Raw genomic sequence first — 14,493 nt, forward strand, 5'->3', positions numbered from 1 at the left:
CTCGCCCTTCCGTCCCCCCAGTTCACCTCAGGGTCTCGGCCCCGCAGCCGTTCCTGCCCTGCACTGAGGAGCCCCGGCCCCCTCGGCCATTTCTTCCATGGAAGTGAAGCCATAGGGATGCCAGATGGGGAGTTAACTGGGTTTGGCTCGGTCACTGTGCTTGTCACCTGCCTGGCTGGAAGAAGTAGGGATGGTTGGAAAGGAAAGGGTGGTGGATGATGCTGGAGGTGATGGAGGATGGAGTGCGGTGGGGCTTTAAACCCAAATCTTCCCCTTCCGGCTACTCCTCTGCCACCAGCTCCTTCTTTCCCCTGGGTTTTTCTCACTCCCCCCTTCTCTGGGTTGTTTCAGATGGGAGCAGGTGGTGGACCTGACGTACTCCCTGCGCCTCGGAGCAAAGCCCAAGCCTATGGAGCAGGATGAGGCCGCTGTAGAGAAGCTTCGGTATGAGCTGTTTCCCAGCTTCTGCTGTGGTGCTGTGGTTGGGTGCAAGTCACTGTCTCTCCCTGGCTGCTCAGACAGAGGTCTGCTGCAGACCGGAGGGCAGAGGGGGGAAGACAGGCAGTGGGGAACAGCTCAGCTCGGCACAGTCTTGTCCTAGAAAAGCCTGCACAAAGCAGAAAACAGGGTAAGACCAAGGCCAGCAGGACATGGACCTGCCTTCCCTGACCCATTAGCCTGGTTGTCCCGGGATCTCCAGACTCAGTAATCCCTTTTCCCTGGTAGGTTTGTGCCCCCAACGTGGACTTATGAATGTGACGAAGACCTGGTGCATTTCCTGTACGATCACATTGGGAAGGAGGATGAGAACTTGGGCAGCGTTAAGCAGTACGTGGACAGCATCGATGTCTCGTCCTACACGGTGGGTTAAAGGGGCAAGGCTGCGTCAGCCCCACTGTGCCATGGGGCTGAGGAGGATGGATGGTGCTGGCTGGGCTGGGCTGGGCTGGGCTGTGTTTGAGGATGTGGGAGAGAAGCCTGGGGAGCGCCATGCAGCATATTGTGTAATGTGGCCCCTGGAGGGGCTGTGGTTTGAGAAGCAAATGCTAATATTAGCTGCTAAGCTGATTTTAGGGAGAGTTTGACATTCTGTGCATGACCCTAGAGTACCCTGGGGGATGAGCCCCAGTGTCCAGTGTGCCCTGTACTCCCTGTGTCTACCCACAGCCCAGCAAAGGGAACAGGCCAGTTTGACGCCCTCTGGCTCTAAGATTCATGATGAGAGTAACTACTAAGGGGAAATTAATCCTACCCCCATCTGATCTTCCTTTCATTCACTGCCCTCTTCCAGGAGGACTTCAATGTGTCATGCCTGACCGACAGCCACGCCGACACGTACTGGGAGAGCGATGGGTCCCAGGGCCAGCACTGGGTGCGGCTCAACATGAAGAAAGGCACCATTGTCAAGTGAGGCACTTCTCCCCTGTGTGCGGGCTCGTGGCTGGGCCGAGCCCTTCAGCTCCCACTCTCTGCATGAGTCCATCATGGCCCAGATTTGCCCTGTGTTCCCTGCCCCTCAACCCTTGCTCTGGCTCTGGGTTTGAAGGGGTCTTGGCATTGTCACAGGTATCCGGTGATGCCAGCACTAGCTGCATGTGTTTGATAACAGGTGTGGCCAGGCAGTGAGGGGGAGCAGCAATGGGCGTTCAGATGCAGTTACCTTCTCCTCATTTTATGCTTCCCTTTGCAGGAAGCTCCTGCTGACAGTGGATACCACCGATGAGAACTTCATGCCCAAGCGAGTCGCTGTGTATGGGGGTGAGGGGGACAATCTGAAGAAACTGAATGATGTCGGCATTGACGAGTGAGTGGATGGAGATGGAGAGGGTAGCGTGGCCCTTGCAGGGGCCGGAGGTGCTAGACACCCTGACCTGAAGCAATCATGCTAGCACCAGCCTGGCTTAAGAGGCCCAGGGCCTTGGGACAGGCATTTTCCATCTCTGAGCTATGGGTTCGCTCTGCCTACAACAGCAGATGGCACAGTCCTCAGGGCTCTTCTGATCCTACTGAGGGACCGATCGGGGTCATGTGGCCTGGACCTGAGGCACCAGCAGGTTCAGGCATTCAGCGTAGGCCGTGGTGTAGGCAACTGGGTCTGGGTTCCTGCCGCAGACTCCCATTTCAAAAGACGCAAACCCTCTTCCCTTACAAGCAGCTGAGTGGATTTTGGCAGGATGGGCAAGGCAACAGCTCTGCAGCCCTCATCCGTGCTGTGTTTGCAGGAGCTACATTGGGGATGTGTGCGTCCTTGAGGACATGACAACACACCTGCCTGTCATCGAGATCCGGATTGTGGAGTGCAGAGGTAGGGCTGGGTGTTATGGCCACATCCATAATGCACCTGTAAGATACTGTATATTAAGAGTTTGTTCCCATGGTTTGTACTTCTTGGTCCTGTGGGCTGTTTCAGATGAGATGCAGAAGAACCATGGGAAACTCCAGGGGGACCTGGAGGTTTGCAAGCTCTCAGCTTTCATCCTATCTTTCTCTGCCTTCAATTATTTATATTTTTTTTACTCTGTAAATGCCCTGCTGCTTCTTCACAGAATTATTTCAGGCTCTCAGTGCTCAGCCTCAGCACTGGTGGAGCTGGTCACATTCCTAGTGCTTTTACTTACAGACCTCCCACGCTAGAAGGCTTTCTTTGACACAGTCTTAGCGTATCATCCATGGTCTTCCTTGGCAGATGATGGGATTGATGTTCGCCTCCGAGGCATCAAAATCAAATCCTCCCGACAGAGAGACTTGGGGCTCAGTGCTGACATGTTCCAGCTGCCCAATTTAGTGCGCTACCCTCGCCTAGAAGGGACAGACCCTGACCTGCTCTACCGACGGGCTGTGCTCATTCAAAGGTACTGTATGGAGCAGTGCAGACAAGTGGGGTGGCGTTTGTCTGCAGGGATTGGTGCCATCTCCAGTGTGAGTATGGTTGGAAGCTGTAAAGCTGTGTGACTCCCCTTGGAACAAGCATCCTGGACCCTGGAGAAAATAGCACTCATTTGGGATCAAAGTGGGCTCTCTGGGGCAACTCCCCTACGTTTTCAGAGGAATTTTGCTGCTCAAGTTCAGTGTCTTGTGTGTCACAAGCACAGCATATTTGCAGTGTGTGGGGTAGGTGCATGCAGAGTCCCTTGCCAGGGGTGCAAGGTCCCTCCAGTGCCCAGGGAGTGGGAATTTAGTACCAAAGGCACTGAGATGTATAAGACTACTCGTTTGGGTTTGCATCAGTTGCTTTTCTGATTGTGTCTGCGGGTGTCTGGTATGGAATAGGCTTGTGCAGATTCCTGTTCCTCCTGTGTCGCAATACCTTCTTTGGGATTTAGGTTCATCAAGCTCCTGGACAGTGTCCTGCATCACTTGGTGCCAGCCTGGGACCACACTGTTGGCACGTTCAGCAAACTCAAGGTGAGCAATTTCCTCTGTGTCTTGTGGCGCCTCAGTCGGGCAGGGTGATTGTGTTTGGGTTGTGGCAAGGGAGGCAGTCAGTGCTTGTTGCCTTTAAAGCAGCTCAAGGGAAGTACCTGGCTGAGCTCAGTTCATTAAAGCTGTGAAAGGTGATACTGTTCAGAGGCTAGTTTCCTGCTAAAATGCTAATGTGGAAACATGTAGGTATTGGGTAATAAGTAGAATCAAACCAGAGAACTTTACCTGCAAAAAGACTGGGACCATAGCAGCACTGGGCACATGAGCTGGACACATCCCCCCTCCAAGATTTCAATCCAGGACACTCTGTTCCCACACTTGCTGCCAGCAGCTTTGAGCAAGGCTTTTCCCAACAGCTTCTTTATGGCTTTAATAAGCTTTAGATCTCCGTCTTTCTCATAAAACTGAGTTTGTCCCTCCAGTTGTCTGTTTTCCTTACATCCTCTCTCAGAATACACGTATTGGACATTGCTGGGGTAATCCCATTCTGTGTGTTTCCAGGCCTGGTTTCAGAAAGCACTGTAATTCCTGTGCTGGCTCAACATAAGATCCAAAGGATTTAGGATTCTTGTTTGTTTAGAGGAGCTTGCTTTGATTACAAATAGGAGGGATAGTAAGACTGATGTTTTGGTGAGAGTGAGGGTGGAGAGTCCAAGCAACACTGGAGTGTGAGCATCAGATGACCACTTAGGGAGAGAGAGGACTGGGCTTCCTAACTCCCTTAAGCCAGAAAGCAAAATCTTTCAGAGGTGGAGCAAATATTGTCAAACAGAATGTGTCTCTATGTGGAAGGCAGTGGCCCTGGGAAGGGGAGAGACCTGGCGGTGCAGTGGCGTCAGTAGGAAGTAGGTGACCTGTTTTGGCCACTGGGCCCTTCTGACGTTTTGGACATACCTGTTGGCAGCATATCAAGCAGTTCTTGCTGCTATCCAAGAGGCGCACAGCTCTCATTACCCAGTGTCTGAAGGACTCGGAGACCAGCAAGCCAAATTTCATGCCGCGGCTCTATATTAACCGACGCCTGGCTATGGAGCACCGAGACAACCCTGCCCTGGATCCCAGCTGCAAGAATGCTGTCTTCACCCAGGTACTGTCCCTCCTGGAAGGGTCCCTGCTGCTCTGCGGAGAGTGGAGCATCCCAAGCCCAAAATGTACCACATAGAGGTGGGTGGAAGGGATGACTTGGAGCTGGAGACACCTGGAGTCCTCAAGGCCTCTTCACATGACTCATAGGCTCTACAATTACATGTGCTGATGATCCCATATCCAGGAATAACATCTAGGAGGGATTTGAGATCTCTGAGTTGAAGTCTCTACTCTATCCTGGATGCTCTCTGTGGCATGTTGCTAATGCAGAGCATAACAATCTTGTGCTAAAAGGGCAGTAAAGAATCCTTATGTGACAACGGTAATGCAGCTGCCTACAGTCCTGTATCATGGTTTTACAGCAATGCTGATCTTCCTGTTGTCATTCTCCCCCCACCTCCAAGAGATCTATTGCTCTATGTGTGCACAAACAGCCCAGACTGCTGTGGGGTTTAATATGTGTTCAATGTACCTCTGAGGCCAGAAAGCTCCCTACAGTGGTTAGCACTGTAATTTATATTCCCTTTCCAAAAATGAAGGGCTCCAGACCATTTAGAGATCAGCTTTGGTCAGTATTTAAAGGTTTGGAGCAAACCAGATTTCTTCCAATTTCCTGCCTTCACCTGGCACCGATTCCTCTGGAGAGGGGATACCAGCCTTGATCTTCTCTGCTTGTTGCAGGTGTATGAAGGCCTGAAACCCTCGGACAAGTTTGAAAAGCCTCTAGATTATAGGTAAGCAGTGTCTGGGGAAGGAGGGGATTATCCAGTGCTGCGAGCTATGTCCTCTGTCCCAGCAGGGTGTTTGGGAAGCCTGGGTGTGTCCTGTGCTCTGGAGAGGGTTTGCTAGGGCAGGAGCCAGCTCAGCCATGGGATCAGGCCCTGTTCCCCAAGGTGTCACCTCCCTACTGAGGATGCAGCTGTCTCTGGAGATTGAGATATTGTCCTATCCTAAGCCCAGGCTGGTCCACCCTAGTCTCCTGGTGTCTCTGCTGTGCCTGCTGCCTCCCCAGCATCTCCTTGGCTTTGAGCAGTGCCTCAGGTGATGCCTGGTTCTCCACAGGTGGCCGTTGCGTTATGACCAGTGGTGGGAGTGCAAATTCATCGCAGAAGGCATCATCGACCAAGGTAGGATCTGTGTGAGGCGAGGGCTCCTCTGGACCAGAGTCAGGGATTGACAAGGTGACTCTGTTGCTGTAGGGGCTCTTGTTTGCTCCCAGTGTTACTGCCCATGGAGCAGAGAGGGATGGCGAGCCTTGTCCTGCCACCCCCGCCATGTCCTGGATAAGGAGTACTGCTTGCTGGGATGGGGCTGGCCCTCCAGTAGTCACTAACAGCAGCTCTGACAGCACCAATGCTCCTTCTGGCCATCCTCCACAAGCCAGGCAGGGATGTTAAGTCTCCTGTCTTATTTCCTCCAGTGCCTAAAGGCTCAGCCCTGGACCAGGTTGGACCAGAATTCCTCATGTTTGCTCCATAGCTCTGAGGATTGGCACATGCAGAGTTCACATCACTAAAAATGTCCTCCTCTTGGGGTTGCAGGTGGTGGTTTTCGCGACAGCCTGGCAGACATGTCAGAGGAGCTGTGTCCTAGCTCAGCGGACACCCCTGTGCCTCTGCCCTTCTTTGTGCGCACGTCTAACCAGGTACTGTGAGTTGGGGTATTTGGGGCAGATCTTTCTGTGCCTGGTAATGCAGTGCTGTCCCTGTCCTCCTGTGTGCCAGGGACACACTACTGGTCCGAAGCTTTTCATCATGAAGGTTGGGTAGATTACTTTGTGGCATCTCATTTTAGGTTATGCTGACAAGTGCCTGGATACTTGTCTCTTACTAGGAATATTGCCAAGGAGGATGAGGGGTTTAGCCCACTTCTGTTGTGAGAAGTGCCCAGAGGCACTGCAGGAACTCAGTTTGTGGTGCTTCATGCTGTGCTGAAATCACGACTTGGAGTTTTGCTTCTCTCTCTTGTAGGGTAACAGCACTGGAGAAGCCAGGGACATGTATGTCCCCAACCCCTCCTGTAAAGACTTCCCAAAGTACGAGTGGATTGGGCAAATAATGGGAGCAGCTCTGAGGGGCAAGGAATTTCTGGTAAGCTTTCAAACCCATCCCTGCGTGGAGGTTTGCCGCAAAGGAAGTCATTAGCCCCCTTCTGCAGCCTGTCTGACAGGAACATGGGAGGGGTCTGTCATCACGCACTGGGACAAAAGGTGTTTGGCAGGATTTGGGGCCGAGGGGTTAGGAGAACTTACAGCCTGAGTTTTGGGAGATGCTTCGCAGAGCTTGGGAGAGATTGTCTGGTCTCTGCTTGGCTATGATGAGCTCTGTGTATAGACAGGGAGGAGGGAACCTCCTTTGTGTCTGCACTGTTGAGCCCTATCTGCATCTTTGGGGATGTCTCCTTTACACAGATTCAGCAAAATCCTTGTTCTCCTTCAGGTCCTGGCTCTTCCTGGCTTCGTATGGAAACAACTAACAGGGGAGGAAGTCAGCTGGAGCAAAGACTTCCCTGCCGTCGACTCTGTGCTGGTGAGAGGAACTGGGAGGCTGGGCCTGTCCTATTGTGGCATTCAGCAAGGTGGTGATTTGTGTCCCTGTCCTCATGTTGTGCTTGCTTCCTCCTGTGATGTGTCAAAGAAACACACACAAAAAGGGCACTCTTAGTATTTAATGCGTCCTGTAGCTCATACAGAGATGTAGCCATGCTGACTACTGCTTCAAGCACGCAATGCTCCAGGGTCTGCTAAAAAGCTCTAGGGCAGCATATCCCATGCTGTGCTACTGTCACAGTCACTCCAGCCCTTGTCTGAGAAAGGAGGAGATGGGGACTCAGGCATACTGCTGCCTACAGGGCATCTCTCTAACAAGTGCTCATCTGGGGCCTGGGCAGGTGAAGCTCCTGGAGGTGATGGAAGTCATGGACAAAGACACCTTTGAGTTCAAATTTGGGAATGAGCTGACTTACACGACGGTGCTGAGTGACCAGCGTATGGTAGAGCTGATCCCCAATGGCAGCAGCACCGTGGTGCGCTATGAGGACCGCAAGGAGTTCATCCGCCTGGTGCAGAAGGCTCGACTGGAGGAGAGCAAGGAGCAGGTAATGCTGTCCCATAGCATCAGTGGTCATTGAGTTCCCAGAGACATACCTCCCAGGTCTGTTTCTAGTGAAATACATGGTGGAGTGTCCCTGTACTCACAGAATCACAGAATGGTCAGGGTTGGAAGGGACCTCTGGAGATCATCTAGTCCAACCCTCATTAGTGCAATAGTAGGCAGTCCTTTTTGGTGAGGTCCTGGACCCCATGAAGTTGTTGAAAAGCAACGTGGCTTGTAGCAGCATGGGAAACATGGGGTTTTATTCCCAGCTCTGACACAGGCTTCCTGAATGAACTGGGATGCATCTCTGTGGGATCCTCTTCCCTCCTTCAAGTTCCTTAGAGTGTTTGCTGAGCAGTCACATGGCTTGCATCCAGTTGAGTCGCTGGGCTCAACCATGAGCCAGGGAAATGGGCAAGACATGCTGCTTACCTGCCCTGTCTTCTTTTCAGATCATGGCCATGCAGGCTGGGCTGCTGAAGGTGGTGCCCCAAGCTGTTCTTGACCTCCTCACCTGGCAGGAGCTGGAAAAAAAAGTCTGTGGAGACCCTGAAGTTACAGTTGATGCCCTGAAGAAGCTCAGTAAGTGAAGGGCTCTGCTGAAAACTGTCCCTGAAAACACGACTGTCTTCTCTCCGTGCTGGGACAAGGAGAGGTGTGGGAGGCCAATATTAGCCTTTATTACAGTGAGAATGTGGGCCTGTATACTTCTTGCCTTTAGCTGGCTGCTGGTAAGGGCAGAGGTGTCCCTTTTCTCTATGCTGGGCCTCAGAATAGAGGCTGGGGCATCCCTAGGCTGCCAATGTCTGAGCCTCTGTTGAGCTGAGAAGTGGATCTGGATGTGCTTTCTGGGAGGATCCTGACTGCATGTGTCCCTTGCACCCTGCAGGCACCTAGAGGTTTCTGCCTGCGCTGGCAGAGGACCCCTGGGTGAGCAGGGGAGACCCTGCTCTAATTTATTTAGGAGGAGCTTGGATCTTTAATAAACTCCTTTTCTGTATCCTTTCTGCCAGCCCGGTTTGAGGACTTTGAACCATTGGACACCCGTGTTCAGTACTTCTGGGAAGCACTCAACAACTTCACCAATGGTGAGTGATTTGCTCTGTCCTTGTGTATCTTGTGCCACGACAGCTCCTGCATGATGGCTGGGAACTGGGAGGGTGAAACCACCCTCATTGCTGCCTGGGGAACAGATGGGAGCCAAGGAGAGCAAGCAGCTGGGCTGAAGGAACTGCTTGCTAGCGCTGGGGATACCTGGAAGTGGCTGTACTCTGTCTCGCATCCCTCTAGGGTCTGCTGATGTCTTTGCTTTTGCTTCACAGAGGATCGCAGCCGCTTCCTCAGATTTGTTACTGGCAGAAGCCGCCTTCCAGCACGCATCTACATCTATCCAGACAAGATGGGGTGAGTCCATTCTTCTGTAGAGTGCGAGGCTGACAGATCCCACACCAAAGGGATGTGTGGTCTGGTCTCCCCTGCCTCGCTGGCCGGCTGATTCTGACCAGTTTGTCACTTTCTCCCCAAGCTCTGAGACGACAGATGCTTTGCCAGAGTCGTCCACCTGCTCCAGCACCCTCTTCTTGCCCAACTATGCCACGTAAGTTTTGGTGCTTCCCTGCATCTGGGAGACTGTGTGTCTGGGCTCTCTTCTTAACCTTGGTGCTGAGCCTTAGGGCCCCATCACTTTGCCACACTTTGCTATGATTTTCTCTGTGAACGGCTGGTGAAGCATAGCCTCCTTCTCAGAAAGCATCTTGTCCTCTCTGCTGGCAAATGCAGCAATGGCAACTCCTCTTTGTCTTTTTTTTTTTTTTTTTTTTTTCCTCCCCTCCTGCCATCCCTAGAGCCAAGGTATGTGAAGAGAAGTTGCGCTATGCTGCCTATAACTGCGTGGCCATTGACACAGATATGAGTCCGTGGGAAGAGTGATGTTGCAGCCTGACCAAGCAGCATGGACAATCGTTTGACAAAACCATGCAGTGGGAAGAGCTCCCTTATCCCCCCAGGATGTGTATATATAATAAACTTATAGGTGTGAAGACTGCCTCCCAGCAGTGGTAACCAGCACCTCTTTGGACGTGGAGGTTTGGGTCTTCAGCAAGGTGGGAGCTAGCTTGGAGTGTAAATGTGATTGCAATAATGAAACCCTAGCCCAGCCCTCATACATCAGAAAGGTCTGGTAGGCTTTTGTAATGAGTTTCTTCTCCACGTGTCTCTGGTGCAGCTCCACAACTCTCGCTCATCCCAGGCTGCTCTCTGCTCCAAACAGAAGTGGGGTAGGGCCATAAAGCAACATGGCAGGTTACAGCACAGGACAGAGAACTGTGAGCTGCTGCTGAAACTGTGAGGATGCTCAGAGATGCTTAGTGGGTCCTAGCCTGAGTGTCCTGACCACATTCCCTCACTGGAGGTCAGTGGAAATTATATCATTCATCTAGGTTTAAGAAGAAATGGGTCAGGCTGGTGGCAGGTGCTGCAAGGGGTTCCTCTGGCCACCAGGTGTCACGACAGACCTGCACAGCAGGACCGCGGTTGCTGTCAGGAAAGGGCTCCCATGCTTTCACAGCGCACAAAATCCCAGTTCCCGTGACCACCCGTGTTTCCCTGCACCCCTTGCACAGCAGTGACTGCTGGGGGAGCTGCCCCCCTACAGGAGGTGGGAAATGTCTGCTTCCCTCCTGCTCTGTGACATTCAGTTCTGCATCTGGCATGCTGGTGGCCTAGCAGCTGTTCTCCCAGGCTCTTTGAGCCTTGGTTTTCCCCTAAAAGCCAATATTACAACTAATCTGTTCTAGTTTTTGTGCAGATGTGCAGGCAGGGCCAAGCTCTTCTCCCACACAACAGGGGTTAGAGCAGTAGCAGGCATGGCAGTGCCAGGCTCTGCTCCCCTCTGCCTTGGGGAGGTAGGTGGAGGTTTCAGGCGGGCAGGGAGTGGAGCCTTTGCCCCAGGGGAGTGGAGACGCTGTGTGTACCAAGGGCTGGAGCTCCTTGAGCAGATGGACATGCAGTGTTTGAGGAAGGAGTGGGAAATGAAATCTTTACAACTTAAGGAACATTTTCAGTGTTCTTGGATCTTCCCAGCCCTGGGCAGGGCTAGTCATTGCCTAGCACTGTGAGCTACGAGGTGTCAGGCCACTTTTATACCCCTCAGCTCCATCTTCAGCCCGTGTGGTCTGTTGGGTCACCAATACAAAGAGCCACTGTGTCACTGGGGTTTCATTGGAGTGGGGCTAATGCTGTCAGTTAACATTTATCTTGTCAACGCTTCATGCCTTTTTCTATTGAAGGAGTCTGTCATCCAGAAATCACTTCTAGTTGTAAATGAAGTCCTTCCCTTCACCAATTTCCTTTGAAACTGCTGTATTCCCAGACCTGCTGAGGGGGTTTGTACTAAAAGGGATGTAGGACCAGGAGAGAGCATGCGCCGCTATCTCCTGCGTGATGGTAAGTGGAGGGAGTATAGGGTGAGCGGGTAAGCTGTTTCCGGCAGCCCTTACCTGCAGCAGAGCCTTCCGTGCTCAGCTGGGTGGGTGTGAAGTCCCATTTGCTGGAGGAGGTTTTTTGTAAATCCTCGAGTTGTCTCAGAATTGAACTCTGGCTTTGTGGCTGATTTCAACAACCGGCGTGACAGGAGCAGAGCCAGCATGATACCTTTCCATGCTGGTGGCTGAGTCACTTCCTAGGGTGTCTGTTTTAAATGGGCATGAGCGAGCTGGTGAAAGGACTTTGATCTTCTGGCTTGGCCTCAGTCAGGAGTGTTGGGGAAAGTGTCTTTAGCATCAAACGGGGATTTGAAATGAGCCATCCTAGATCCTTTCTGGCCACTGACACTTTTGGATGGAATCAATCCTGCTTTTTTCAGCCTTGCCCACTTGTCTCCAAGAGAGACCAGCAGGAGGTCACATTATTTACTGAGCAGAACTAGAAGTAACAAGAAAAACTGACTCCTTTCTGATGCTTCATTGCCAGGCAGGGGATGGTTGTTTGATGAGTGGCTCAGGGTGGGATGGATAAAATGCCCCTAGTCTTTGGTGGAGGGTGAACGGATGTCACCTGTGGGAATGAGCAGGCTAAGAGCCAGCTGAGGCTGCTTGGAGTGACCAGCTGTGGGGGAACCTCTGGCTGACGCATCTCCAGCAGGTGACCACTAGGTCCCCTGGCCTTGGTGGAAGCAACTGCAGCTGTCAGAGGGTAACTGAGGTAATTATGGAGGTACCCAGAGCTGTTCAGGTTTCTCACTGAGGGGCGAGATGCTTGGACAGCTCTATTCCCTCTTGTCATCCATGTCCCAGCCCTTCGTGATGAGGGGAGAGCTGCCGTGCAGGGCGATGCTGAGAGCAGAGCCTGGCTGAAGTAATGGGGTCCTCCCCTAGAAGCATTATGGCATCTCCATCCTTGGAGATGCTCAAGACTTGTCTTTCAGCCCTGGGCAATCTGATCTAACTTCCAGTCTCACCCTGCTGGCTTCAGGTCTAGGTCTTCACCAATCTGGAGCACTTCATGACTTTGGAGTTTCTGACTCTGGCTTTTCCCACATTTCTCTGCTCTTCCTCCCAGCAAGGTTTTTTAGCCCCTGACCTCTCACGCTCTTGGATTTCTTTCCTGCCGTGGAGAAAAGAGTGCTGCCCAAGGGCTTGCTGGAGCTCTGGTGTGAGTACTGGAGCTCAGGGGAAAGGATCTAGCTGGTGATGGGGATTTCTATTTAAAAAATACTTGTAGTAACAGGACCCTGGCCCTAGTAGGAAGGCTGCAGTTGGGAGCTTATCCAGGATGGTCTGGTTTTAACCCCTACAAGCATATTGAGAAAAACATTGTTTTACCGTATATACCATTGTTTCGTTGTCCATTTTGTGTTATGGCTCTACATATGTTGGAGAATGGCAGCAGCGGCTGCTGTAGTGTTATACCAGGGTGTAGAGACCTGTGAAAGCCCTTCCAGTTAGAGGAAGAGCCCATTGCTGCAGTGAGGTCTCAGCTGAGATCATTTAGCACATGGTCGGAGGGTCTGGACAAATGTGGCTGCTGAACAAGAACACCAAGATAACCCACAGATCATGCTGTTGAGTTTGCTGTGCAAAGGTGAGCTGGGAAGGGGGAGCTGGTAACCCACCTGGATTTCCTCTGCACGGTCCTCTGGCGCGTCTGTGGTGTTTTAAAGCTAATCACAAACTGAATTTCTGCTGTGACAACCTGGTGAATTGTGGAAAAGGTCAGCTCTGGCCGATCTCAAGGGCCTAAAGTATATGTTATTTCAGTGCTGGGTCACGTTCCTTCTCTAAAGCTGCAGGTAGGAGCTGTCTCCTACCATGTTTGACAAGACACAAGTCAAGTGCCCCTGCCCCAGATCGATTTTTCAAGCCAGCCCCAGCCTGAGGAAGGTGCTGGTGCCCCTGTGCTGCTGACGAGGCGTCTGTGTACGCCAGAGCTGCAGCTTTACGAGGTGGGTAGGGATGAGCTGGGGAGGGACTGATGCCATGACGCCTCCATGTAACCACTCACTCTCTCCTGACTTCAGCTTGCTGAATTGTCATGGAATAGCTCCAGGTGATTAATAACGCACGTGTAGTCTAGCTGTTCTTGTTATTCCACTAACTAACACCCTGGAGTAGGACAAGCTATAAATAATTTGACAGGATCTGTTTGTCCCTACCTCATGTAGGATCTAAAATAAAGTGAGCAAACTAACTACTTCTGCCTTTCGTGATGCTTTGTCTGTTCTGGCTGGGGCTCCTGCATCCTGCTGTTGCATTAAAGAGCGATGGAGACTGGTGTCATGAGAGGTGACTGCAGGTGAAGCAGAAATTGGCCCAGTGATGTCCTTTGCACACAGAGCCGTGTCATAGAGGTGGCTTAGAGAATTAAACGGCTCAACCCTGTGCAGCAGGTCTGCAGTTTTATAGGGTGATGTGGCTGTGGAGGGATGGCATGGGACTCTCCTGGCTGCGGTGGCTGCAGTTAGGAGCAAGGCAAGAGTTTGCATTTCCCTCACACCATGCATGGTTCAGGGCACTTTGCTCCTGGCAAGGCCAGTGCCCATTGCTGTGGCGAGGCACAGTCACGCCTGTTCAATAGATAACGCTGCAAGGGTGACAGCTGTCAGACCTCTCCCTGCACTGGGTCGGTGCAGGCAGGGATGGAGCTGGACTCTGACCTGCTCGCAGAGCAGGCAGGTGCCAGAGGGGTGCGAGGACCTTTGAGCTCTGCCAACCAGTTTGTTTCCTGATCCTTAAACGCAACTCAGGTAGTGTGGGGTGGAGCTGAATTGCTCTCTGCTACCGCCTTGCCGTAGTATGTGACAGGCAAGGTCATGATGTGGGGTGACACACTGCCAGCGTTCTGGGGTGGTTGGGTGCTGCTGGGTGTCACAGCCAGGACACTAATCAGGATTTCTCCTGATGCCAAGATGCCACGGCTAGCTTGGATAAAGCTGTTCCTGGGCAGGGAAGTCCATTATACTCCCCAGCGGGTGCTCAGAGCCTCCCAACCCGCTGCAAGCCTGGCTGGGGCAGGGATATGTCCCCTAGACAGCCAGGAGCAGGTTCTCCCCGTAGCAGGATGCCCAGTCCCCTGTTTTCTCTGTCCATGCTGGAGATGTAGCCCTGTGCCCTGTCCCCGCAGGGACCCCCTCTTTGCTTGTAGGGATTCAGGCAGCGAGGGGGGTGTTGGAGGCCAGGGGGGAGCAGAGTCCAAACCCACGAGGGCGAGGGGATGCGGGTGACCTGGCTCAGCTCCTGCCGGGGACCGAGGGACCACAGTGGGCGTAACACAGTCGCATCTTGTCAAAGGGGGGACTGTGCCCGGAAGGGCTGAAGAAGGGCCGGGGTGATGGGGGGCACGGGGAGGAGGAGGCAGCCCAGGAGCTATCGGGGAGGTGCCGCTTCAGAGGGTT

General features: G+C 52.6%; 2 protein-coding genes across 2 annotated transcripts in view; both read left to right on the forward strand.

Annotated features, from left to right (window-relative positions):
• Window positions 1–218: 218 nt before the first annotated feature.
• HECTD3 (HECT domain containing E3 ubiquitin protein ligase 3) lies at window positions 219–9,643 on the forward strand. Its single transcript, XM_009884852.1, has 20 exons — window positions 219–247; window positions 352–444; window positions 727–862; window positions 1,292–1,407; window positions 1,691–1,804; window positions 2,223–2,305; window positions 2,687–2,852; window positions 3,324–3,405; window positions 4,328–4,510; window positions 5,191–5,243; window positions 5,572–5,636; window positions 6,051–6,154; window positions 6,480–6,599; window positions 6,948–7,037; window positions 7,399–7,605; window positions 8,057–8,186; window positions 8,618–8,692; window positions 8,927–9,008; window positions 9,130–9,201; window positions 9,449–9,643. Exons 1-20 carry the CDS (start codon window positions 219–221, stop codon window positions 9,531–9,533), a joined length of 2,085 nt encoding a protein of 694 aa, XP_009883154.1. The 3' UTR covers window positions 9,534–9,643.
• Window positions 9,644–11,023: 1,380 nt separating this feature from the next.
• Window positions 11,024–14,493, forward strand: part of LOC104286275 (E3 ubiquitin-protein ligase HECTD3-like) — a 12,187-nt gene continuing 8,717 nt past the window's right edge. The window contains exon 1 of the mRNA XM_009884853.1: window positions 11,024–11,076. Within this exon, the coding sequence (XP_009883155.1) occupies window positions 11,024–11,076 (53 nt within the window). The remainder of the gene's footprint in view (window positions 11,077–14,493) is intronic.

Source organism: Charadrius vociferus, unplaced genomic scaffold, assembly GCF_000708025.1.
Source record: "Charadrius vociferus isolate BGI_N301 unplaced genomic scaffold, ASM70802v2 scaffold163, whole genome shotgun sequence".
NCBI classification, from domain to species: Eukaryota; Metazoa; Chordata; class Aves; order Charadriiformes; family Charadriidae; genus Charadrius; species Charadrius vociferus.

What these genes read in the sequence shown, in the direction of transcription:
- HECTD3 (XM_009884852.1), top strand. Translation starts at nt 219, where the DNA reads ATGCTGGAGGTGATGGAGGATGGAGTGCG. An exon ending in TCGATGTCTCGTCCTACACG is followed by an intron (nt 863 to 1,291) that starts GTGGGTTAAAGG and finishes GCCCTCTTCCAG; the next exon opens with GAGGACTTCAATGTGTCATG. An exon ending in TGGAGGAGAGCAAGGAGCAG is followed by an intron (nt 7,606 to 8,056) that starts GTAATGCTGTCC and finishes TCTTCTTTTCAG; the next exon opens with ATCATGGCCATGCAGGCTGG.